The following is a 27,149-nucleotide window of genomic DNA, read 5'->3' on the forward strand; positions in this document are numbered from 1 at the left end:
TCCAATCATTCTTAACAATACACATCTTTTATACGCTTACATAACCCCTACATCACGCATGCCCATATCTAATCAGTCTTTTCCTTTGTCCATATTTAATATATTTCATGCTATGTACATGCTTCATTTTATACAAAACACCGTTCTAATTGGTTCCTTCAAATCAATCACATGCAGTTCATGCTTAATAAACACGTTATCTTGCCCATTCAGCTTATCCAGACTTTTACTGTTAATCTCAATGTATCTGCTCTTGCGCCCTTGATGATTTGGGTGCACAGTAGTTTGTTTTTCTCACGCATCCTATTATTTGATATTTTGCAAGCATCCATTTTTCTTTACTTTTAGTTAAGACACACTGACAATTTAAAACAAATGTTCTAGTAAACCAGATCTTATGCTAACATTAAACAACTAAATTATCCACTCTTAATAAAGGCCCCACAACTTAACATTATTATTACATATTATTCTTTAACCTTGCCAAGGGGTTGGTTCACTTAACAATAGATCTTATCTTAGCAATAGGCCCTTTGTCCTAGTGGTCAACAGGTTTGGGCTTGACCTTAACTCTTACTTAATATATGTAGTTAATATGACCCTCCAATGTTTTGATTCTCCAACAGTATTTCATTAAGAAAATAGTTTACCATTATTATTATTTGTATTACAGTAATGCCTAGCACCCCATTGCACTAGATATTGTACAGACATGGTAAAAAGGCAGTTTCTACCCTAGAGAACTTGCCTGCAAACACTTAGCTTTATGCACTTGTAGTTCCATTTGAAGTCCCAAGCATAAAGTTAAGCCAATGCATAAGTGTTTTCAGGATGGGGATCCAAGTCTATGACTAGATATAGCAGGTGGATAGAACAGGTGACCGTAGGGGAGAGTAATAGTAAAACAAACATGTTCTGCATAATAAACAGTAGTCGCAGTTTGCCACCTGCTTAGCTGCTGTTTTCCACAGGCCCAGCTATGTTTACCTTGAGGTGTTATTCCTTAAAATATATTTCATGCTGCTCTTTTTGGCATTGATTTGAGCTTATTTGGGTTTTTATAAACCCAAAAGCACAGCACATATGCTGTTAAATGTGAAGTTGGCTTGAATCAAGAATAACTCCACTGAGGACCAAGGGAGTTATTCTGGTAAAAAACTGCTGAGAGATCAGGATCGGGCTCCAGTAGTATGTATGTTTGAATGAAATGTGCTGAACTAGCAAAGTAGTATCCTTAGGACAGGGTGGTGTCCTCTAAGGAGACTTTGCTCATCTTGGCATGCAGGCATTTGTATACAGTACAAGTTGACAATAGATCACTAAGTCGGACACTAGAAGTGGTTGATAGAAGACCATAACAGATCTGCATGCAAAATTTAAAAGTGAATATAAGTTGCATCTTCCTTTAACATGACTCCGTGGCCCACTATGATAACCAAGAAGGGTGAGTAATTGCAAATCAAATCTATTGTGAGATTCGCAGCATGTCTGTCCCACTGGTAAGGAATGTTTCCCCCCCTTTGCAGATTGCTCCTCCTCTCGTTGAAGCTTTGAGGAGCTCCCATCTTTGGTGGCTTTTCACTGCCGTCCTGGGGTTCTATAGAGCAGCTTTCTTCCCTGGCTCAATAGCTGGAAGAATAGTAGCCTCACAGCAGTTAGTGCTTCTTATTGCAGCGGCTCATTCTTCTAGGGCGCACCGCTTGATGCAAGCAGAGACGGACCGATCCTTGGGCCTTACTGGGTCTCAGGACTGCTGAGCCTCTAAATCAGTGGTGGGCAACCTGCGGCCCATGGGCCGCACGCAGCCCGTCAGGGTAATCTGCTGGCCGGCCGCGAGACAGTTTGTTTACATTGACTGTCTGCAGGCACGGCCACCCAGAGCTCCCAGTAGCCGCGGTTCACTGCTCTAAATGCTGCAACCTAATCCGTTGGAGGGGTCACACCGGATGTATTGCCAGGCAACTCTAGTGCACATCCCTCCCCATCAGAGAGTATGGTGCCCAGACCAATACCAGGAATCCCCGCATGTGGCAGGGCAATAAACTATCAGTAGGCCCCAAAATGGGAAGAAACCAATTTTCAAGGTTGGATTCTTAAAATTATGTGCCTATAGGGCCCTAAATATAGATGTCGAAGGACTTAGCTAGAGTGGAGATTTGCCCCAATTATAGCCATCAGTGTCCAGTCAAGGGTATAGCTGCACTAGTGCAAATAGCAGTTTTACCTGCTGTGACAGACCCAGACCAGTGGGGTACAGGAGTCTGGTGGAGGACAAATATACTGGTCACTGGATGAGTAGTTTTCTGTTCCCTGAGTGACCAGAGCAGGGGCTGCACTAGAGTAATCAGGAACCTGCTAGAACCAGTTAAGGCAGGCAGGCTAATTAGAACACCTGGAGCCAATTAAGAAGAAGCTGCTAGAATCAATTAAGGCAGGCTAATCAGGGCACCTGGGTTTTAAAAGGAGCTCACTTCAGTTTGTGGTGCGAGTGTGAGGAGCTGGGAGCAAGAGGCGCAAGGAGCTGAGAGGGAGAGGGTATGCTGCTGAAGGACTGAGCACAAGCGTTATCAGACACCAGGAGGAAGGTCCTGTGGTGAGAATAAGGAAGGTGTTTGGAGGAGGCCATGGGGAAGTAGCCCAGGGAGTTATAGCTGTCATGCAGCTGTTACAGGAGGCACTATAGACAGCTGCAGTCCACAGGGCCCTGGGCTGGAACCCGGAGTAGAGGGCGGGCCCGGGTTCCCCCCAAACCTCCCAATTGACCTGGACTGTGGGTTCTTCCAGAGGGGAAGGTCTCTGGGCTGTTCCCCAACCCACATGGTGAATCTCTGAGGCAAGAAAATCCGCCAAAAAGCGCAGGACCCACCAAGATAGAGGAGGAACTTTGTCACACTGCTTACACTAGCGGTTTGCACCTGTGCAGCTTTGCCAATGGCTGTAATTAGAGCAAATCCCCACTGCACACAAGGCCTTAGTGCTGATTTTGGTGAATAAATAGGGATTTAAGCAACAAAGTTAAAAAATTGTTCCCTCGGTTACATATAAGCGAGTTATTGAACTGAACATAGTTTTCCATAACTTGTGTAACTAACACATTACACAGGAACAGAGATCAGTGATTACACTATAAAATACTTGTGTGTACAAATTTTGGTGCTTTGTGCGGGGGAATGGAAATTTAGCCTATTGTCTGCAGTTATATGAAGGTTTGCTTTATTTCTTCAGATTCTATTTTGTCTCTAGTTGTTGTTACTTATGGTAAGTTTTGTTGGGTTATGCACTTTGGAGAGGAGCACTGCAAAATAAATTGTGTTGTACTGAAAACTAAATCCTTTAAATTAGATGGGCTGGATAGATATTTTTTTAAAAGTTTGCTTAAGTGTATTGACATCGTTGTATACTTCCAAGCTGTTGAAAGCAGTTCAGAATCATAGAAATGTAGGGCTGGAAGGGAGGGACCTTGAGAGTTCATCAAGTCCAGCCCCTTGTGCTGTGGCAGGACCAAACCTACACCATCCCTGACAGGTGTTTGTCCAACCTGTTTGTAAAAACCTCCAGTGATGGGGATTCCACAACTCCTCTTGGAAGCCTGTTCCAGAGCTTAACTACCCTTATAGTTAGAAAGTTTTCCCTAATATCAAACCTAAATCTGCCTTGCTGCAGATTAAGCCCATTCTATCTTGTCTTGCCTTCAGTGGACATAGAGAACAATTGATTATTGTCCTCTTTATAGCATATTAACATATTTGGAGCATGTTATCAGGTCGCCCCTCAGTCTTCTTTTCTCAAGACTAAGCGTGGTCTTTCATCCATTTTTTTCATCCATTTGTCATAAACCTTCTATCATTTTTGTTACTCTGCTCTGGACTCTCTCCAATTTGTCCACATCTTTTGTGAAGTGTGGCGCCCAGAATGGGACACAGTGCTCCAGCTGAGGTCTCACCAGTGCTGAGTAGAGCAGGCCAATTACCTACCGTGTCTTACCTATAACACTCCTGTTGATACACCCCAGCCTTTTTGGCAGCTGCATCAGATTGTTGACTCTCACTCAATTTGTGATCCACTATAACCCCAGACGTTAAAATCCCCCATTACCATCGGGTCTTGAGTTTTGGATATTTCTGTTATTTGTTCTACAACTGCCTCGTCCACCTCCTCTTCCTCATTTGGTAGTCTATTGACAACCCTACCATGACATCTATTTTTTACCTCTTTTTACCTCTTTTATCTTTAACCAGAGACTCTCAATGGGCCTGCCTCCAACCTTCTTCTGGACCTCAGCACAAGTGTATATGTTCTTGATGTACAATGCTACACCTGCTGCCTTTTTACTCTGCCTGTCCTTCTTGAACAAGCTCTACCCCTTTATACAGTAACACGTCACTTAAAGTCGTCCCGGTTAACGTTGTTTCGTTGCTGATCAATTAGGGAACATGCTCGTTTAAAGTTGTGAAATGCTCCCTTCTAACGTTGTTTGGCAGCCGCCTGCTTTGTCCACTGCTTGCAGGAGGAGCAGCCCGTTGCAGTGAGCTGGTGGGGGCTCGGAACCAGGGTGGACCAGCAGCCCCCTATCAGCTCCCCGCTCCCCTAAGTTCCCTGTGCTGCAGCCACCCTGCAGGCTAGCAATTGGCAGTTCAGCTGTCCCTCCCCCCACTGCCATGTGCTGCTCCTGCCCTCTGCCTTGGAGCTGTTCCCAGAGACTCCTGCTTGCTGGGAAGGAGGGGCTAATGTCAGGGTGTCCCCCTCCCCCCTGCTTACCCCTTCTCCAGATAGAGCGGGGAGGGGACACGGACGGAGAGAGACAGAGAGAGCTTGGGGCAGCAGCTGCTGTCTCAACTTCCTGATCCACTTAAAAAATGCACTTAAGAGTGGGTCAGCTTACTTAAAGGGGCAGTGTGCATCTCTCTCTCTCTCCCACACACAAGGTGTGTCTCTGTCTGCTATGCTGTCTCCCCTCCCTCCCGTTCGTGCTGCCTTGATGAGAGGCTACATTAACAACAATGTGTTAACCCTTGAGGGCTCAGCTGAGTGCTAGTTCATCATTTAGCAGCAAGGCATTCCCTGGGAAATATCCCTCCCTCTTCCACCCTCTAACTTCACCACCTCAACCAAGCTTCACAATCATCATAGCTGTGAACAGTATTAAATTGTTTGTTAATATATAGTTTTCTGTCTGGTGAAAAAAATTTCCCTGGAACCTAACCCCCCCATTTACATTAATTCTTATTAATTCTTATGGGGAAATTGGATTTGCTTAACATTGTTTCGCTTAAAGTCGCATTTTTCAGGAACATAACTACAACGTTAAGCGAGGAGTTACTGTACCAATATTCCAATCCTGAGATTTATCCCACTAAGTCTCTGTGATGCCAGTTAAATCATAATTTAGCTTATGTACACTAATTCTTCCAGTTCTTCCCATTTATTCTCCATACTCCTTGCATTTGTGTATGGACATTCAAGATGTTGAGCAGCTTCCCCCACTGATTTCCCTCTTGTTGCTCCTATGACCTTATTGTAATTTTCCATGTCCCACCAACATCTAACCCTCCATTAACATCACAGAATGCGTCTGATGAAGTGAGCATTCACCCACGAAAGCTTATGCTCCAATACTTCTGTTAGTCTTAAAGGTGCCACAGGACCCTCTGTTGCTTTTTACAGATTCAGACTAACACGGCTACCCCTCTGATACTTGACACCTTTTTTTATATTTACTTATGGGCTTTTGTCATCTGCCCCCTTTGAACCTAGTTTAAAGCTCTTACGAGGTTGGTGAGTCAGTGCACAAAGATGCTCTTCCCATTTTTTCCCAGAACAGCACTGCATGGTCGAGGAAGCCGTAACCCTCCTTTTGACACCAGCTACATAGCCATGCGTTCATCTTCAGGATGTGTGTGTCCTTGCCTGGACCCTTACCCTCACCTGGGAGGATGGACAAGAATACAACCTGCACCCTTGATCCCCTCAGTCTAGCTCCCAAAGGCCTGTAGTCACTGCTGATCTGCTTAGGGACAGACCTGGCAGTATCATTAGTACTCAGGTGGATGAGCAGCCATGGGTAGCAACGGGTGAGCCTCAGCAATCTTTCCATAATATCTCAGACACAGGCTCCTGGCAGGAAGCACGCCTCCCGGAACAGCGTGTCGGGTTGGCAGATGCTCCCACCGCAGATAGCATGGTTCTCAAAATGACAAGTATTTTCAACACTTTTTTTAAACTTGCAGTAATCACTGTGTGGAAACGGGAAACAGAAGTCCATTTCCTGCTCCAATCATTGTTCCTCCACTGCACTTGCACAATAGTAAGGTTGCTAGGCTTTCTTTGAAAATATCAGCTTCCCCTTCTAGTTGGTATGTCCACTGAATCTTTACTCATTGATCAGGTCCCATCCTTGGAGACACTGAAGACACCTAGGGGCTAGTCTACACTACCGCACTATATCCGCACAGCTGCACCGATGCAGCTGCGCCACTGTAGCACATCTACTGAAGACGTGCTATGCTGATGGGAGAAAGCTTCTGCCTCTCACTGAGGTGGAGTAATTATGCCCACGGGAGAGCAATGTCGGCGGAAGAGTGTCTACCACTGATATGGCACGGTGTGGACACCACTTTACGTTGGTGTAACTTGCGTCACTCAGGGGGGTCGCTTTTTACACCTCTGAGCAACTTAAGTTACATCTACTTAAGAGGTGGAGTAGACAAGCCCCTAGAGCTGTCAGGAAGGGGTGTAGCCTATAGGTTTAAGCTGCTGGCTTGCTTTATAGGGTTAATCTGCTGGCTTGCTTTATTATATTTTGCCTTCATTTATTAATTTAATGTTTATTATATTTGCCTTGTATTTTTGTATTGAATTATTCTGTTTGTCTGTAATGCAAGGAACTTACAGGCCTGTATCCTGCATGATTAGCTTAAGGAAGTTAACATAAGTATGGTTAAGGAGGCTTGGGACCTTTGGCATATATAAATGGCCTAACAGTCACCCTTGTAGATTTTGGGAAACTAGACATGTTTACCTAAGAAAGTCGAGGCTTAACAGTGACCACAGCTCTATTATTCACCATCAGTCTCGAGCATTGAGGAACCTGGACCATCAGACTCAGTTGGCATGCCAGGGATGAGGCTGGTCCTTTGTCTCTTACCACCAGTTCCCCAAGGAAGGGTGTGAGTATGCTAATCTAGGAACTTCTGTAAGGGGTGATACTATAGGTACTCCCAGAACTGTATTATTCCCTTTTGGGTCTGTGGTTTGGAACTTTGATAACCTTTTCACTTATTTTAATAAAAGTCTCTAAGGCTGCTTTGTCCTCAGCGTGAGTGTTCTTGCCATAAACCCCAAGGGTCCTTACAAGATACAGAACGCAGTGTACCTGATTCTAGAACAAGAACCTTATTATCTTCTGGTCAGATCAATTGGAGAGCTTATAACAATATACTAACCTCTAAAAATCAGGCAACGGGGGGTAGACGTGGTCCTGGAACCTGCCCCTTTATCTCTGGCCAGAAGTTCCTGCCTCTGCAGGATCTTTGCAAGGCAGCACTTGTATGCTGACAAAGCGATTCTTCTGACATAAGAATTTGCCAGCTCCTCACCAGTAAAAGAGGGAAAACATACGTTCTTACCAGTTGCAGAATTATTGCTTTAAATTTGGCAAACCCATGCAGCTGCAGACTTCAAAGGCCCAATCTAGAAAGGCAGGCTGGGAAAAAAGTTCCTAGGAAAGAAGTGTGATGCCAAGATACAGTAAGATTAAAAGGCACAGATTATACAATGGTGGCTTGTCCTGGCAACGAGTGTTGAGCAACAAAGAAGAAAGGTGAATGTTGAGAAGGATGAGTGGGGAAAGCAAGAAAGACCATGTGAGGAATATATATGTGAAAGACATGCTCAAAGTAATATCCATAAATGAAAAAATGAGGGGGCTGCAGGCTCAGTAGGTTTGGTCATGCAAAGTGCAGCAGTGACAACTACATAGGTGAGACTCCAAAAGATCAAGACTGAAAGAAAAAGACAGAGGCCTACCCAAGAAGAAGTGGTGGCTGTCATAAAGGAAGTCTGGATACCATGCAGTATGATACAGGATATGGCACTGAACAGAGCACTTCAGAGGGAGAGGACTCATAAAGTAGACCCCATTTGATGGGATTAATGCAAGGAAGAAGTCGTAGTGATGTCCTGCCTAAAGCCACTTTACCACAGGTCAATGGGAAAGTTCATTTAAAAGAGGAATACAATATACCAACGCTCCCAAGACATGATGCTCCCATCAGGGCCGGCTCTGGCTTTTTGGCCACCCCAAGCAAGCAAAAAAAAAAAAAAAAAAACCTGTGGCGCGGCCGGAGCGCGGGTGCAGGGGGACCGGCTGGGAGGGGAGAGGGGGGGGGGAGAGGGGGAGAAGGGGGCGGCTAGGGCTACAGCGGGGGCGCTGCCACGCAGCCCCTCCTGCTGCGCTGCCTCCTGCCGCGAGGGCTCCGCTCCGGTCGGCGGGGAGGGAAGGAAGAGGACTGCCCTGCAGGGCGCTCTGGTTCTCCATGCCGCCACCCCCTACAGGGCGGCCGGAGCGGAACAAACAAACAAAAGCGGCCGTGCCGCCCTAGGATTGGGCGGAATGCCGCCTCGAACAATCTGCCGCCCCAAGCACCAGCTTGCTCAGTTGGTGCCTGGAGCCGGCCCTGGCGCCCATTTTTCTATTTTCACCCCAAGCACAATCCAGAAGACAGATGTGTGACTAGGCCAGTCTTCTCCCCAGCTTGTTTAGGATCCACTGCCATACCCACAGTCTCATTTGAGACAGTTTTATTGACCAAACTTAAACAAATCAAGCAAGCCCAATTCCTCAATTCACCCTGGGCTACAATCCCCAGGGGACTTTTCCCCTTTACTACTCAGGCTTTCACTGTCTCTCCTCCCAGGGGACTCTGGCAGTCCTGCTGCTTCCTGCAGCTTTTTTAGCTCTGACTTACCTAGTGTCGCTCTGTCTCAGGCCCAAGTGGCTGCTTTTAAAGCCTAATGTGGGCCAATTGATGCAGCACAGATGCACTGGTTTTTAAAGGGCTAGCGCCACACTGTTTGTACATGTACATCAACAGGACTAAGCTATTTTTATTCTGGTGAATACATCCTAGTTGCAGGGGTCAGAAAGCTCACAAGAATGCTATATCCACCTGGATATGCATAACTGAATTACACACAGGAAGGAGATTTAAATCCCCCAGAGGAACTGCAGGCACATGCTGCTGGATAAAACTGTCACTTCTTGGGACAAAATAGCCTCATAATTAGCAAAGGAAATTTGTGAAGCAGCCAGATAGTTCAACACACTTATCTTCACCAGACATTGAAAACTAGATTCTTATCAACTGGTGCAGCAGTGAGCAGGAACATTCTGTGGTAACCCACTAAGCTGCACACCGCTACACTGAATTTCTATTATCCTCTCCCTGTTTATCTTGATATTTTATTTGGTTACATCCTGTTCAGCCTTTGAACACACACACTTAACTTCCATTGGCATCAATGGGGCAGGGCAGGGGGCATCTGCACATCTGAGGATGGAATTTACCTGTAAGGCTTCTCCCAAACTATGGACCAGATTCTCAGCTGGTGTGAATTGTAACTGTGTGCACTTCAGTGGAATTACAGCAGTTTGCACCAGCGGAGGATCTGCCCCATTTTCCAATGTTCCATTTTCATACTTTATAAACAGAGAACACACATTTCTTTTTTTAAAGACCACACTTCTTCTAAATCCAGTGTTAGCAGCTTTTGGAGAAATGGAGAGATCAGGGCTGGTAACTCCAGACAATGCTTGAGGTTAATCCATTGTTTTCTTGCCTAGTGGATTCAGGAAGTGAATATTCTACCACTTTGTGCAATTGACTGTGAATGCGGTGGCCTAAGAACTGAGGCCTCCCAGGGTCACCAATTAGCACTTTAGTTCCATGAGTCCTGATGCATTTCCTCAACCAGTGATGAAGACTGTTTGCAAGTTGTTCATCATAAAACATATCCCCCAAAACAATGAGGTCCCAGTTGTCCAGCTCTGTATCAATGATGTTCTTAGTTAGAATAGGGAAGGGGTTCACATTGTTCAGCTCGCAATTTAATACCATGGCCATTCCTGCAACTGAGAACAAGCACAAAATACATGAGAAGTGATTTAGAATTCTATACTTAAATGCCATCTGTAGTGGTAAACTCTTCTAATATTTTCACAAATTCTTTGTTTGGATAATCTCTTAAATATCAGTGTTATTCTATTAGGTATCTATATAGCCTTCATTAAGGTAGTAATTTAGTACCTCCCAATCACTGATGGATTTGATTCTCATACCATTCCTGTTAGGTATTATCCCCATTTTACAGATTGGAACTGAGGCACAGTGCAGATCAAGTGACTTGCCCAAAGTCACACAGGAAATCTGTGGCAGAGCCAAGAATTGAACCCACTAGTGCAAATCCCAGTTCAGTGCCTTTTTCACTAGACAATACTTCCTTCCCAGTCAACAAAGAATGTTAAGTAAATTAATAAGAATAAATCAAATGTAAAGGGTGCCAAGGGGAAAACAAGTAAAAATAACATGTAAATTGCTGTTAGCCACATAATCAGAAAATAATTATTAAAACATGTAAACAAGGGACAAATCATTCTTGGTGTAACTTCCCAGAAGTCAGAGTTACCCCAGGGATGGAGACGATATCAGTGTGGTTTATTCAAAAATAAAATCCATAAAATAAAGCTCATTAGTCTCTTTCCCTAAGTTAGGCAACTAAAACCACAGGCCAGTTGTCAAAATTGTGGGTGTGCAACCCCTTAGAAAATCAGGTCACTCATTTAAGTGCTGAAATATGGATAAAGTGCATAAAAGTTAGGAATCAGGAACTAAATGCTCAAAGGTAACAGGGCCTAATTTCAGAGGATGGGTACTCAGATCAGTCCTTTAAGGTGTCTCAAATTGGGCACCCCATAACTGAGACACTCAAAATCAATCACTTTGAAAATAAATCAAGCCTTAAAGTATAAAAATGTAGTTCTACATTTTCTGTGTAAAAAGTGTTAATTTTTAAATTCCTCTAGAAGTTGTGTGTGTTTGGGGGAAGAGGGGTATGTGTGTGTAATCTTGCTTTAACTTTAATTTCTTGATGATTGAACTTTCTTTTGTTACAAGTCCAAAGCAGTGTAATCTAGCAGACTGAAGAGTGTGGGGAACGCTTTAGTAGTCATAATCAACAGTCATCTTTCAAATATTAACTTGAATTATTTGCACATACTTTAGAAATCGAGTCTGGGTTTCTTTGACCTAAGTATGAAGAACAAATTGTTAAGGACGAGACTTATCCCATCCTAGAGGTGATAAGCTGTTTCAAAACAGATACAGAAAATATTTGATTAAGATAGTATAGCGATAAAGACCGAATAGACTGTGTTTTCAATAGAAATTGGAGAGAATAGATCTATTTCTTTACCAAAATGTATCAGCAAAGAAAGGTTCATAAATGCAAGTTAACCTGTTGACTGACCACCTAGGTGAAGTCATTTAGCCGCTAATCAATGGTGTATACTGAGTGTTACACAATATTGAGTTCAGATACAGGACTGCTGCTACATGGAAGGTGCGGTTAAAAAGCTGCATACACAAGTTACCAAGGGAACGCAGACATTTAGGCAAGATCGCCAGAAAATAGAAGCAGAGACTTGCCAAGGTATGCGAGGCAGGCAGGGAGGATTTTTGGCATCTTTATAAAAGAAATCACCATCCAAGTATCTGTCAGGTTTGAAGGTGACTCTGTGAGATATCTGAAAAAATATATTAAGTCTGACGTTTTTATTGTTACAAGAGGCCTTGAGCAAATTCACAGAGCTGGTTTTGCATCAAGTTGTAATGCTGCAGAAGACATTAAAGGCATCACCAGTTTTGACGTGATCCAGGCTGTTAATGACTTATACTTGTTATCCCATGACAGATGGTTGGTAGCAAGGGCCATTGTGAAAAAATGTGTGTGTAAAATTACTGTGCACTTTTGGCCAGAGAACTCCAAGAGCTTTACAAACACTAAGCCTCATGGCACCACTCTGATAAATATTATCTCCATTTTTACATCCGGGGAAACTGAGACACAGAGTAGTTAAGTGACTTGCCCAAGGTCAATACGCAAGTCATGCTACTGCTGGAAATGGAACCAAGTTCTCCTACCAATCCTATGATCTATCACTAGACAGGCTTCCACTGCAGTCTAGTTCCTAGTGACTTGGTGCCCAAAACACAAAAAGCACCACTAAAATTGGCAGGCTTGGCAAAGAGGTCAAGGCCTGATTCAGCATAGAGACTAAACGACCCACTTCCCCTGGAGAGTCTTCCAAAACAGGAAGACATCTTGCTAGGGACAGTACATTAGGAAATGTGCTCTCCCATTCATTTCAATGGGCATGATCACAGAGTGAAGTACTACTTAGGCCATGTCTACACTACCACTTATGTCGTCAAAACTTATGTCGCTCAGGAGTGTGAATATTCCACCCCCTTGAATGACATAAATTACGCTGGCATGAGTGGTCGTGTGCACAGCGCTAGGTCGGCGGGAGAGGCTATCACCACTCATTGGAGATGATTTAATGATGCTGAGGGGAGAGCTCTCAGCATAGAGCTCTACATGAGAGATCTTACGGTGGTGCAGCTGCATCGGTACAGCTGTGCCGCTGTAAGCTCTGTCGTGTAGACATGGCCTTAGTCACGTGAGTAAGAATGACAGAATCTAGTCCTTAATTTTTGCCAAAGGTGCTAGACTGATAGTCAGGGCCTTTCCTATGGGGGTGCTGGGCCCGGGGCGGAAGTGACATCACTTTCGGGACCGACCGCACTGAGGGCAGGTAGGGGAGGCTGAGGGAGGTGGTGCCTCCCCAAACAGCAAGGCGTGGCCCCTCCTGCACTCCATCCCCCCAGGGCCCCACCTTCCCGGGGCTGGGGAGGCTGTGGCACCACCACGCGCTCTCCCCCTCCTGGCGCGCTCTCACTCGGGTGGAAGGGGCGGGGCTGGGGGAGGCAGTTCACCTGCCGCCTATGTGGCGACAGCCAATCACACCAACCCGCGGGGCCCCCCAAAGCGTGGGGCCCGGAGCGGTCGCCCCCATTCGCCGTCCCCTAGGGACAGCTCTGCTGATAGTGCTGTTAACTGAAGCACTGGGCAGGACCTGTGTAACTTTTTTGCTTCCTTCTAATTTTATTTGAAACCATGAATTTCTCCAAACAACTGAAAGAAATGCTACTCCTCAAATGTGCTTGAAAAATGGCCTTTTGCAGGGCTTGGAAAGAAGTGTCTTACTGGGGTCGATGTCATTAGCATGGACCTGGGATGCACCGCTCATCACAGCAGCGATTGCTGTTGCTCCACATCCACTTCCGAGATCTAGTACTGATCCCATTCTGACAGCATCCGGGTTATCTAAGATATACCTGAGTATAAAATGAAAACTGTGTGAGAGTCCACTTCATAGATGTAATGATACATGATATTAATTCAGAAGATATTCCATGTATACCCTTGCACACAGTCTCTCATGCAAACCAGCATGTCTGTGCTAATACCAAAAACCACCAGAGGGTGCACGCAGTGAGATAATAGCAACAAGCTACATCCTTCATTTCAATCAATCAGATCATTCTCTCAGTTTAAAACATGGAATGAATGGGTTAAAACTGGATGGTGGCTATGAAGCTTGACACTAAAAGCAGGAAATGGAACAACTGTAGCTGATAGTAGTGAAATTACAGTTACAACGATCAGTACAAATATGAACGTTTTAACAGCAATGTCTGGATAGTTTGATGCAGCACTCACCCTCTGAGAGATGTAAGTTCTATAACTGCAAAGCAACTCGCTCACTCAAGTCTTGCCACATGATGTATCTGACAACTTGCAACAAGAGCTCCTTTTCTGGTTTTTAAGAGCCACATGCTCATATTCCACTGAAATACTACACAGGAGTGACTGGAAAAATAAGACTGACTAACAATGAATGTGAGATTATGCTAGGCACCATGACAGCCAGAACCATCCTGCTGTGAAGAATCAGCAAACAAAGAAATACCTCTAACTGGAACTGAGGAGGAAAAGCCTAAAGACTATATAAGAGCCAGGTATTATTATTAAATACAGCGCGTAATTTTCTCCCCTATGTGGGGGGGTGGGATGAAAGTTGTCCTAGCTTCATAGGATCTATGACAATATACACCTGGTGAGAATCTTCCCCATAGGTTTCTTCACACTATTCTGCCATGGGGATGGGGTTTACCAACCATCCTTCCCTTATTCCATACAATGGGCAGGCAGCATGACCCTCCTAATGTGCAGATGTTCTGAGATCCACAGGGATATTCTGTAGATCAGAGGGCACCAACAAAAAGGGCAATGGAATTTATATGGTGGCCCAGTAGCACTATTGCCTGCAGGAGCGGTGCCAGGGTTTTTGCCGCCCTAGGAGGCAGTGCTCCTCCTCTGAGCATTCAGGGGGCCTGGGGTCTTCGGCGGCGGGAGTCCTTCCGCTCCGCGTCTTTGGGGCACTTCGGCGGTGGGTCCCGGAGCGAGTGAAGGATCTGCCGCCGAATTTCCACGAAAGATCCAGAGTGGAAGGACCTCCCGACGCCGAATTTCCGCCGAGGGCGGCAAAATGCCACCCCCCCCAAATCCTGCCACCCTAGGCAACTGCCTAGGGTCGCCTAGTGGAAGCGCTGGCCCTGATTGCCTGGCACCCCGGGCCGGATTAACCCATAGGCTAAGAAGGCTATAGCCTTAGGCTCTCTATTTTTAGGCCCTACTTTAGGCCCTAATTCTTAGGCCCTCCATTCCATATTGAAGTAACAGCTGAGCGACGGTAGCGGGGCCATCAGAAATTTTTTCTCATTCGATATTGCTCTGTACAAATTGATCTATCAAGATTGTGAATTCAGTTTATGGTGGTTGTGATTTTGTCTTTGTGGGCTAAGTAATTGTTTGTGGGCCCAAGCAATATTGAACTTTGTACACAGTAGGCCTACACTGGACAATAGAAACCATGTCGAAGAAAGGAGGATGGCAGAAATTGAAGAAGGGCAAAGAAAGACGGCAAAGACAAGATGTAGTACTGAAAGGTATTCCTTCGCTCCTAACGTTTTTTCCTACTAAGTCTGGTGGTGAGGAAGTCCAGGCGATTACCAGTCCAAGTGAACCTGCTGGGCCTGCGCTTGATGAAAAGGAGCAGCCTCCTGTGACTTCTCTAGCTGCAGTCTCACCCCACCCCTCTCAAGACTTTCCCAGTGATGGTCATACAAAAATAACAGGAGTACTTGTGGCACCTTAGAGACTAACAAATTTATTTGAGCATAAGCTTTCGTGGGCTACAAATATGCTTAAATAAATGTTAGTCTCTAAGGTGCCACAAGTACTCCTGTTCTTTTTGTGGATACAGACTAACACGGCTGCTACTCTGAAACCTAATACAAAAATATCCTTCTCCAACCATCCAGGTGCGTGGGACATGACTTCTCAAGATCTCATTGCATATTGGACTGAGAAGGGCTCACAGACATGCCAGAATCTAGATACTGACTTGTCACTGACAACGATTTTCATTGGTGTACTCTCAGTTTATCTGACCAAATCAATGTTTGAATATGTGAAGCCTAACGAACAGATTGGCGAGCGAGAATGGCTCATCTATTCGCCTTCTAAGAAGAAAGTGTAATGTTTTTATTGCCGCCTGTTTTCTGATACCAAAAAGTGGGGAATGTTCTGCAAAGGCTTCAGTGGTTGGAAGAATACTGCATACATTACCAATCATGCAATGAGTGAGCAGCATACATTGTCAGCAGCTACCGTGCCCGAAAGAAAGTTAGTGGCAGAATTGATACCCAAATGGAAAACCAGTTTTTGGAAGCTCATGCTTATTGGAAGAACATTCTCAGATGCATAATTGAAACCTAGTTTTTCTTGCTGAGAGTGGTCTGCCATTCCATGGCTCAGATGAGACTGCTGGATTGAAACACAATGGCAATTACCTTGGTGTTCTAGAGCTAATTGCTAAGTTCAATCCTTTCTTAGCTCAGCACATCAATGAAAACGCAAATTGTGGAAAAGACCATGCATCATATCTATCAAAGACTTTGTGATGAATTCATAGCACTGCTGGCAAAGAAGATTCTATCAGCTATTGTAGATGAGATCAAAGATGTGGGATATTTTTCAGAGTCTGTCAACTCAACACCAGATATGTCACATGTAGATCGCCTGACTGTCATCTTGCGTTATGTGCTACCCAGCGGACCAGTTGAGCTTTTCATGACCTTCATAAACATCACCAGCCACACAGGGGAGAAACTTGCTCATACCTAGTCAATTTCCTCACCGAAAATGGGATTGACATCAGCATTTGTCGTGGCCAAAGCTATGACAATGCAAGTAATATAAGTGGCAAATATTTAGGGATGCAGGCAAAGATAAAAGAGCACAATGCTTTTGTTGATTACATACCATGTGCTGCTCATCAACTCAGCCTTGTTGGCCAGTCTGCCATGGATTGTTGTGTTGAAGTAGTTTCTTTTTTTGGATTTGTCCAAGAATTGTACAATTTTTTTCTCTGCATCAACCAGTCGTTGGATGATTCTTAGAGATTCACTACCAAAGGGATGCCCAGTGTCCAAATCACTCTCAGGGACACGGTGGAGTGCCAACGCTGAAGCTGTGAATGCAGTTGTTTTGGAAAACCCTAACATCCTTGAAGTGCTAGAGAGCATCAAGGATGATGAATCTCAAAAATCAGCAACAAGAAAAGATGCGAAGATCCTGAGTGATGCAGTGCTCACTTTGGAAACTAGTATTTTGTGTGAGGTCTGGAATGATATACTTCAGCCATTCAGCAGGTGCAGTCTAAGCTTGCAAAGTGCTCAAATTGACCTTTCCACTGCTGTAAGCCTAATGAGGAGTCTTGGAACTGTTCTTCAACAAATGCGGGATAGTTTTGATGAGTATGAAATTCAGGGGGCTGCAAGGACTGCTAACCATGAGTATAATTCAGCCAAAAGACAGAAGACATACGATGATGCAACTGCCCACTCAGTCAGTGACAAGGAGGCCTTCAGAGCCAATACCTTCATCACAATCATTGACAAACTGAAGAGTGCACTAGAACATCAGATCGAGGTTTACGAAAATATTGACAAACTTTAGTGTACTGACAATTTTTTTTGCCTAACATTTCAAGTTCCGAAGTCAGTGAAGGTATCAAACGTCTGTGTCAGAAGTACCCAGACGATCTCCCTGTAGATTTTACTAAAGAATTTCTTCAATTTGTTGAATTCGCATCACTCTGATATAGAGAGAAAAGATGATGAAAGCAAATCTATTTGGATGTACCGAGTTGTCACTGAATCCAATATGATAGAATGTTTCCTAAATGTTGAAAATGCATTACGGCTATATGTGTCACTAATGATCACTAACTGTAGTGAAGAATGTTCCTTCTCTCTTCTAACCAGGGTCAAAAATGTCCTCCGATCCACCATGACTCAAGAGCATCTCAGTGCTTTGTCCCTCTTGAACACTGAGAATGAAATAGTCAGGTCTTTGAATTACGATGACATCATTCATGACTTTGCCGCAGCTAAAGCTGGGGGGGGGAATTGTTTGTTTGAAGAATTGAGTGTCGTGAGAGTAGAATAAACTTGTTAATTTTACATAAATAATATGTAAATACATATGTAGATAAATGTTTGCTGACTTCATAATTGTTTTTGCAATATGCAATTCATACTTAGGCTAATGGGAGGGAAGGGCCTTAGGCCCCTCCTAACCTTAATCCAGCCCTGCTGGCACCCTTTCCCCTATGGCAGCCTTGCTCTCTCTGATGAACCCATAACTTATATATGGAAGGGCTTCATAGAAAAGGAGGAGCATACAGCAGAACCCTGCTTGGCTCTGAAGTAATGCAAGTAGAGATTGTGCCCAGAATATTTTTAAGTACCTTGATTCCAACTCAGTGTTTCTCAGATTGGCTGTAATATTGATGTTCGTTTCAGAAGTTCAGAAAACAGTTGGGGCCTAAATGCTAGCCCAGCATGGAAATAGATTGCCTTAGTGCTGGAGACAGTTGTCTGCAAGGCTAGGTTAATAAGGTATCTCAGGTTACATTATGAAGGGTACTCTGAAACTTTGTCATAAGAGAGCTTAGATGTTGTGGAAAACAGTAATTGTGGAAAGAGCATTTTTTCCTGTATGCACCATCCATTTTTCACTTTTTCAGATTATGCAATTAATTACTGAAGTTCTCAAGTCAGCAAAACAGCAAATAGTTGTTAAATCAGCTGGTGAAATGCCAGAGAATTAACTAATGTTGCTAACCGAACGGTTAGTTGGAAAAGGTACCATTTGATAACAAAACATGGAGAGGAGATTAACTACAGTACCTAACTGACTTACTGTTTTTAGCAGCATTTTAATTGTGTTGAATGTCAGTTTAATCAACTCTCATAATTTAGCTGCGAGACTGATTTTTTCCAACTTAAAAAAGCCTCTGATTTTTGCTTTCTTGCAGACAAAAATAAATAAAATGATAAAAATTTAAAATATTAAAACCCCAAGCCAACCTCAAATCAAACCTTTCCCTTTTAACTCAATGGGAGATGGCTGAAGGTTGGCTGTTTGCAGTAATGACTCATGACTTTTTATGCTATTAGGTATGAGAAGATACTTCTGGGTGATGTAAGAACATCAACAGCCCCTGGGAATCAGAGACAGCATCTGCATTTTGACAGCATACTGTCAGAAACAAAATATGGCACACAGTTTGTAAACGAGTGCAACACTGTCAGATAAATATAAAAGAATCCTGTCTATCTACATCTCCACCCCCTTTTTTAGGATTTCAGAACCAATCTGGATATAGCTTAGGCCTTGTCTACACAAAAGGTTGCACCAGCAGAATTCTACCTTTTTCAGTGGACACCGATGTGCTTCCATGAGTATGTTTGTCTCCTCCTGGAATAACCCTGAGTTACTGTGAACTAAGTATTCCCCTCTTGAAGTGACACTAAATGATGTGATTAAATACCCTGCAATATTTTTGTGGAAAATGCAAAACTTTCCCACGCATCCAAATTCAACCCTGGTGTAAGCACACTCTACTCCATTGAAGTCAACAGATTTAACAGTCAACAGTTATTCTACATACAGCAGCTGCATAGACTTCATAGTCATTAGCAGAGATAGTACTTGGGACCTTCTATTCCAAAACCATAGGCTTCTATCACTTGAACTAAAGGAGAATCTGTGTTAGATGTAGTTGTACTAGGGCTTATATACTGCTTTGGCTGCAACCACTAGAGAGCAGTACTATCACAAGCAAATCTGGTATTCTATGCAGCTGGGGGTGATAGTACATATTTACTCTAGTGATCACTGTGCACTGTACCTGGACAGGGCTTGGCCTCCTGGCCAGTAGATTGCCCAGAAGGGGTCGCCATAGGGCCACAAGTCAGCTCTTTCCTGCCAGAATCTGCAGCGAGGTGTCAGAAGTCGCAGTCGTATCTCTGGTGTGAGGTGCCCGCTGCTACTGACTTCAGTGTTCTCCTCCAGAAATGCTCTCATCTCAGGATCCAGGAAGCTTCCTGGAGTCCTGTGATAGCAGCATCTCCATATCAAAGAGGTGCTTCTGTTACTGCTCCTTGAAGCTTTTGTGAGGACATCCCTACTGCCAAAGCCTATAAACCACTTCAAGCAGCAGAACACCATGCCTCCCCTTTGGTAAAATCCTTCCTGATCTGAATTCAAACCAGCTGCACAGCGAAGGTTTATCTTGTGTGTGGGGAGACGTGTTTGAAACCAACTCAGAAGCGGTTTCGTTTTGTAGCAATGGATGGCAATTCCTGAAAGCAAGAGCAACATATTAATGATAAAATATCTAGTTCAGGGTTAACAACCATCAATGCTGTAAGAGGAGGCAGCTGGATGGGAGTTGCTGTATGTTGATGAAAGGTCTCAAGTTTGTCAGGCTCATATTTCCCCAGGTCACAGGTCTACAATGTAGTTCCAGAAAAGGCAAATCCTACACTGGGATGGAGAAACTTGGAGGATAGTGAGGTGGGGAAGGGGTGGTTTTTTGGGTTGGGAAGCAACAGTTCATGTGACAGCTCATTACTCTAGTTCTGTTATGGCAGGAGGAGATAAAGTCAACCCAATGGGCCAAACCATGGCTCCACTAAAGTCCAGGGCAAAACTCTTATTGACTTCAGTGGGACTAAATTGTGGCCCTAAGGAAACATAAACACGCACTGTGCATAAATTACACCACATACTGTTACTGCTGGGCTTGCCATTTAGATGGATTTGATTTCTAATTTCAACTTTAGACCTTGGATGGCAACTGGTACAGGCATGTGAGTTGTGTGTCTAAATCTAAGGCCAGGTCTATGCTACAAACTTTTACTGGCATAGCTACATCAGGCAGGGGTGTGACAGTATAATCTCTGACCAACACAGCCGTGCCTGCAAAAGTGTAGCTGCAGTTATACCAATAAAACTGTGGTTTTGCCAGCATAGCTTATTTTACTTGGAGGGTGCAAGTGGGGGGAGCTGTGTCCAGTACAGTATGCTAGAGTAGCTATACTTGCCGTGTGCTCTTAGCATAGACCTGGCCTAAGGCTCGGCTACTAATCTCACATTCTGCAGCAGGTATTTCCATTGGGAAGGAGAGAAGCAAAGAGGAAGCAGAGGATGACACAGAGAGTGAACATTAAATGGCACCTTTGCCTGAAAAGGTTTGGGGAAGGGTATTACTTTTAATTGTGCTATACAGTGCCTTTGGATACTTAAAATAAAATCCAGGACAGTGGTGGTCGTGTTCAAGGGAATGAGCCATTAAAGTCAACAGGTCAGGGAACTGCATATGGGGAAGTGTCTCAAACACTTCCAAGGACATACAATGCCAGTGGTTGAATTGACAGATTTGAAGATTAAATGCACACATTTTTTAGCGTCTGCCTCCCTGCTCCCCACAGATAAACACAACAGCAGGATGTTCACACTTATTGCTTTCCAGTGAATGTTTAATCTAAGCAATTATGCACAGGCATAGCAGAGAGCCCACGTTGTTGTTATATGTGGCATGAACTTTAAAGTGGCTATAGAAATGCTAATTAAAGGTCCAATGGCTGCTTTGAATTTCTTTAAGATATTTATAGTGCAGTACTTAACTAAATCTACTCTCCAGGGGTGAGTAAGAAGTATTCCCTGGCAAGTGTGTGTGGGGGGGCATTAAACCATCAATTTCTGGGGACTTTAAGCTTTCACTAAAACAAGAGCAGGTTCCAACCCGTAGGGTTGTGGAGATAACCATATGTGAGCTGAATGTAAACCACTGTAGTGTGGTCTGCAAAGGGAGGGCTTCAGCACCTGTGCGGAGACTCATAGCTTTGCCAAGCAGTAGCAGAGTGCAATTAACAACACTGGGCAGCTTCATTGCTGCCAATCAAAACACTGTGGGCAGCAACAAAACTGTCATGACTCCAGTCAATTTCACACTGCTCCTGGGGGGGGACAGATATGAGCTACTCATTGGGAGGCGGACCCTAACAAAGAAGCTGTGGCCCCAATTCATTGATGCCCCACAACCACCTTACACCATCTCTGCCAGCAAAAAGTGGCCAAAAAGCTGCCTTACTGTCCCCTATGGAATTTCCCCAATGTAGAGGAAGTCCCTGGCAGGCATAGAATAGGCATTAATTGACCCAAAATGTACACATAGGGCAGGATTATGCATTTCTTGTGCACCCAGAACACTAACTGAGCCAAGGGGTGCCACTGGAGTGCAGGACTGGGCCCCTGGTGCATCCTAAGGCATGCCTTAAGCTTTTTTAACCTCTGGTCAAAATCAAATCCGGACACTAACGAGCAATGACTAAACTGTTATCACTTAGCTCACACCTCTGCTGAAAATTTTTGCTGCCTTTGAAGTTGATGGAAATATAAAGTCTCTCTTTCCTCTAAAAAAGAACAGGAGTACTTGTGGCACCTTAGAGACTAACAAATTTATTAGAGCATAAGCTTTCGTGGGCTACAACCCACTTCTTCGGATGCATATAGAGTGAAACATATATTGAGGAGATATATATACACACACACATACTGAGAGCATGAACAGGTGGGAGTTGTCTTACCAACTCTGAGAGGCCAATTAAGTAAGAGAAAAAAAACTTTTGAAGTGATAATCAAGATGGCTCAGTACAAACAGTTTGATAAGAAGCAAGTGTGAAAATACTTACAAGGGGAGATAGATTCAATGTTTGTAATGGCTCAGCCATTCCCAGTCTTTATTTAATCCTGCGTTGATTGTGTCTAGTTTGCATATCAATTCCAGCTCAGCAGTCTCTCCTTGGAGTCTGTTTTTGAAGTTTTTCTGTTTTAAGATAGCCACCCGCAGGTCTGTCATAGAATGGCCAGACAGCTGGCTAATTTGTTAGTCTCTAAGGTGCCACAAGTACTCCTGTTCTTTTTGCGGATACAGACTAACACGGCTGCTACTCTGAAACCTCTCTTTCCTCTAATTTTTTTCATTCAAGAAGAGCTCTATTATTGAATCTCCTGTAGATTTTGATGTAAATGTTGCTTAAAATCCTGCACTGAGTGGGCTGTCAAACTGTGGGAACAATCTGAATGAGCGAGACATTTAAAATCTCTTAATTTTAAAACTATCAGTGTAACACAGGCCAAAAATTTAATCATTAAAGCAGTGGTTCTCAAACTTTTGTACTGGTGACCCCTTTCACATAGCAAGCCTCTGAGTGCAACCCCCGTCATAAATTAAAAAACACTTTTTTGTATATTTAACACCATTATAAATGCTGGAGGCAAAGCGGGGCTTGGGATGGAGGCTGACAGCGCGCAACCCCACATATAATAACCTCGCGACTCCCTGAGGGGTCCCGACCCCCAGTTTGAGAACCCCTGCATTAAAGGCACATTGTTAACTTAAAAATCACACTCCTAAAATATGTTATACACACAGTATTGCAAGTTACAGCTAATATTATTACAAGTGGGATGACCTGGGTAACTATAGGCCAGTGTAAAGGAAAATTAAGTAGGCCTAAACACAATTGCAACGGCCAATCTTGCTTAATGTAACTAACTTAATGTAATGTGTTAGGAAAGCCATTAACCGCAAAAGAACAACCTGTGAATAACAGGAAAAGCTTGTTTTGCTGTATTTCTAACAAGGGAAAATATTAATAAGGAAGTATGTGTAACTAAATGTGGTTTTGCTCTATATAAGCTTCTGTGTTCCCTTTTTTGGGAGAGCAGCCAGACTGGAATTAAATATAAAATCACTGCTGATAAAATTTGCAGATGACACAAAAATTAGTGGAGTGCTAAATGATGACAACATGACAATTATACAGAGCCATCTGGATCACTTGATAACCTGGGCCCATTCAAACAAAATATGCTTTAATACAGTCAAATGCAAAGTTATATATCTAGGAACAAGGAATGCAGGTGATGCTACAGAATGGGGGACCTTGTCCTGGAAAGCAGTAACTCTGAAAAGGATTATTATGGGATAGTAGTGGACAAGCCACTGAACATGAATGAAAAGCTGTGGCAAAAACAGCTAATGCAATCCTCGGATGTATACATAGGGGAGTACCAGCATTGCCAACCCCAAATGGTCCAATATCGTAAGTCAGGCTCACCAAAAATCATGCGATTGGCTTTAAAATAATGAGATTATGTAACAATAATAGATTTGATGTTCTTTTTATTTGCCTTCTGTTTTTTGAGCCTTTAGGATGCAGTGCACTGGGGTCACATTTTGAAGCTTTCTCCATAGCCACGAGGGCTAGAAACGTCCTTTTTCTTTAAGAATGAAGGCTGAAATCATCATATATCCACTTGAACCCAGGAGCTGAGGCTTTAAGGAAAACAATTACTATCATGAGACCCATGACAAAATCATGGGAGTTGGCAACACTGGCCAGTACTGAGATCTAGGGAGGTAACTTTACCTCAGTATAGACAAGGAAGTAGTGAGAAGTAGGAAAGTGATTTTACTTCTGTATACAGCAGGGGCGGGCAAACTTTTTGGCCTGAGGGCCACATCGGGTTTCGGAAATTGTATGGAGGGCCGGTTAGGGGAGGGGGTCGTGGCCTGGACCCCACCTCCTATCTGTCCCCCCCCAGGCCTCCTGCCCCATCCAACCCCCCCATTCCCTGACGGCTCCCCCGGGAACCCTGCCCCATCCACACACCCCTCTCCCTATCCCCTGACCACCCCAGGACCCCCCCTCCGCCACATCCAATCCCTCCTCTCATTCCTGACTGCCCCCGGAACCCCTGCCCCTGACTGCCCCTTGCCACCCCATCCAAACCCCCCTCCTTCCTGACTGCCCCCTCGGGACCCCTACCCCCATTCAACCCATTCACCCCAACCCCTATCCACACCCCCGCCCCCGACCACCACCCCAAACTCCCCTGCCCTCTATCCAACCCCTCCCGCCCCTCTCCCTGCCCCCTTACCACGCTGCCTGGAGCACCGGTGGCTGGCAGCACTACAGCCGCGCCGCCATGCAGCACAGAGACCGTGTCAGGCCGGGCTCTGCAGCTGCATTGCCCCAGGAGTCACAGCCCCGCTGCCCAGAGCATTGCGCTGGCGGTGGAGCGAGCGAGCTGAGGCTGCGGGAGAGGAGGGACAGCAGGGGAGAAGCCGGGGCGAGCCTCCCAGGCCAGGAGCTCAGGGGCCAGGCAGGATGGGCCGTAGTTTGCCCACCCCGGTATACAGCATAAGTGAGACACATACTGTGTACATGTCCAGTGTTCACATTTAAAAAAGAAGGTAACAAAATTGAAGAAGATTCTGAAAAGAGCTGCAAAAATGATTTGGGGGCTAGAGACTTAAATAACCCAATCCGTTAAGAATATCAAAAAGATGATTGAGAAGTGAGTTGATTACAGTGTGTAAGTATCTTCCTGGAGAGAAAATACCAGGTACCAAATCAAGAGGAGAAAGACATAACACGAACCAATGGCTGGAAGCTGAAGCCAGGCAGATTCAAATGAGAAATTAGACACATATTTTTAATAGTGTGTGTGATTAACCACTGGAACTAACTACCAAGGGAAGTGGTGTATCCTCCATCTCTTGATGTCTTCAGACCAAGACAGGATGCCCTTTTGGAAGATATTCTTTAGTCAAACACAACTTAAGCTTTAGTCAGACAAGTTACTGGGCTCAGGATAAGGGTAACTGGGTGAAAGTTAATGGCTCATATACTGGAGGTCAGACGACATGACCGTATGGTCCCTTTTGGCTCTAAACTCTATGAATCTATGAAGCTGAGAGACATTACAGAACTATGGGAAATTCTGTGGTCTGTGTTGTACAGATGGTCAGACTCACTAGATGATCTAATGGTCACTTCTGTCTTTAAAATCTTTGAATCTATCAAAAAGAGAGGGGGGGGATTTCAGTTTGTTTGTACAGTGCATTTGATAGCACTTTGTTTTATGGTCAGTTTCAGGACTTTCCTTGTTTAGTCAGTTTTCCTAGTTGTATGGGTTTTTCCTACAGCAACAGGAGAGGAAACAATCTGTTTTTAAAAATAAGAAATGTGAGTGGAAAAATACATCCACGGATAGAAGGACTCAAATGCAGGTATAGCATTACCTTTTTTTGTAGATTGCAAATTAATTGTGTTCTTTGGATAAAATTAATCCAAACATAAGGGATTCTTAACACTGCATTAAAATTAATCCAAAAGAGTGAGACTTGCCAGGTCTGCATCACTGACCATGTACCTCTCTTCCCAGCCTCTCTTCAAAAACTCATGGCTTCAGCCGGCTGCTCGGCATAGCTTTGTACAATGTTCTAACAGTTCCATGCCTGCCTTCGTTGGCCAGGGGAGCAGTGACTGAGCTAGTAAAAACAGTCTTTGATAGGAAAGTGCTGCTAACGCTAGTGCAGAAAAGATTTTAACTTTTAATCTTTTTTTTAAAAACCTACCTTGTTTATTACTGTGACAGCTTAACCTGGAGTCTGTCTGCACAGTGAATTTGTCCTTCTCCGTTATTTTTTTGCAATTTGTGTTGTTGCTGTAGATAGCAAATGGCATTTGCCTGGCTTCTGTTTCCTGTTTCACGTGCACCAGCACGATGAGATCATCAGGCTCGTGCTCTGCTCTGGAAGCCACGTGCATGCTTTTTCCTTTACATCCCTTAAAGGGGGCAGTGTTTGATATAGTAGGACTGCTGCTGGATTTGCTTTGAGATGCCAGTGTAAAGGAAAAATCCTGCGATGGCAGGAAGACAGCTCAGACAGGCCTCTTGCCATCTCTAAACTTCTGTGATTCTTGGTGAGGTTAGACTGGGATTATATATAGGAATAGTCTGGCTAAAACATATTTTTTTAAAAAGCCAAATGTTCTTCCTTATGTGAAAGAGAGCAACTCAGATTACAAAATCAGAAACAATCCTTGCAGTCTAATTTACTTTTCACTCCTTACACTGATTGTTCAGACTTTGTGTTTCACTCAGCCAGGACAGTGAAAATAAACTAGTCAGTTTCATTTTCAGGTTCTCATGCCCTAGCACAATGTCTGGGGTGCCCATGTTTTGTTGGTTTTTTGAGACTGAAATTCTTAGAATTCCATGGCCCTTCATACTAACTGATAACAAATATTTCCCACACTGGTGTTCTAATTGGTTTTTAGTTCTGCATTTGAAAGTAAAGAACAAAATGAAACAAAAATAATTAGTGTGATCCAATTTATAGTTGATATGTTCCTGTAGGGAAAAACCATCAACTATTAGTTATCAGTTATGTGGAAGAAATTCAAGATGTTAGGTAAAAACAAAGATAGAATTTGGTAACTGAAAACCATATTATTTTGAGATTGTTTTGCTATGTGAATATTGGCTTCTAGGAAGTAAAACCCTAAAGCTCCAACCCTGCACTCGCTACAACAGAACTACTCACAGGGTTCAGAGTAGCAGCCGTGTTAGTCTGTATCTGCAAAAAGAACAGGAGTACTTGTGGCACCTTAGAGACTAACAAATTTATTAGAGCATAAGCTTTCGTGGGCTACAGACCACTTCTTCGGATGCATCCGAAAGCTTATGCTCTAATA

The 27,149-nt window shown here is 44.0% G+C and overlaps 1 protein-coding gene across 1 annotated transcript; it reads right to left on the reverse strand.

Annotated features, from left to right (window-relative positions):
* Positions 1 to 9,785: 9,785 nt before the first annotated feature.
* Positions 9,786 to 26,135, reverse strand: ETFBKMT (electron transfer flavoprotein subunit beta lysine methyltransferase). Its single transcript, XM_065423796.1, has 4 exons — positions 26,027 to 26,135; positions 19,442 to 19,895; positions 13,324 to 13,454; positions 9,786 to 10,129 (listed from the first exon to the last, which is right to left on the reverse strand). Exons 1-4 carry the CDS (start codon positions 26,133 to 26,135, stop codon positions 9,786 to 9,788), a joined length of 1,038 nt encoding a protein of 345 aa, XP_065279868.1.
* Between the last annotated feature and the right edge of the window lie 1,014 nt (positions 26,136 to 27,149).

The sequence above is a fragment of the Emys orbicularis genome, chromosome 1, assembly GCF_028017835.1.
Source record: "Emys orbicularis isolate rEmyOrb1 chromosome 1, rEmyOrb1.hap1, whole genome shotgun sequence".
NCBI classification, from domain to species: domain Eukaryota; kingdom Metazoa; phylum Chordata; order Testudines; family Emydidae; genus Emys; species Emys orbicularis.

Bases quoted from the DNA above. Each gene is read 5' to 3' on its own strand.
- ETFBKMT (XM_065423796.1), bottom strand. From the start codon at position 26,135: ATGCCATTTGCTATCTACAGCAACAACACAAATTGCAAAAAAATAACG. The intron at 19,896-26,026 runs GTAGGTTTTTAA...TCTTGCTTTCAG, and splicing joins CTGTCACAGTAATAAACAAG to GAATTGCCATCCATTGCTAC. The intron at 10,130-13,323 runs GTAAGACACTTC...GCTTGTTCTCAG, and splicing joins TGCTAATGACATCGACCCCA to TTGCAGGAATGGCCATGGTA.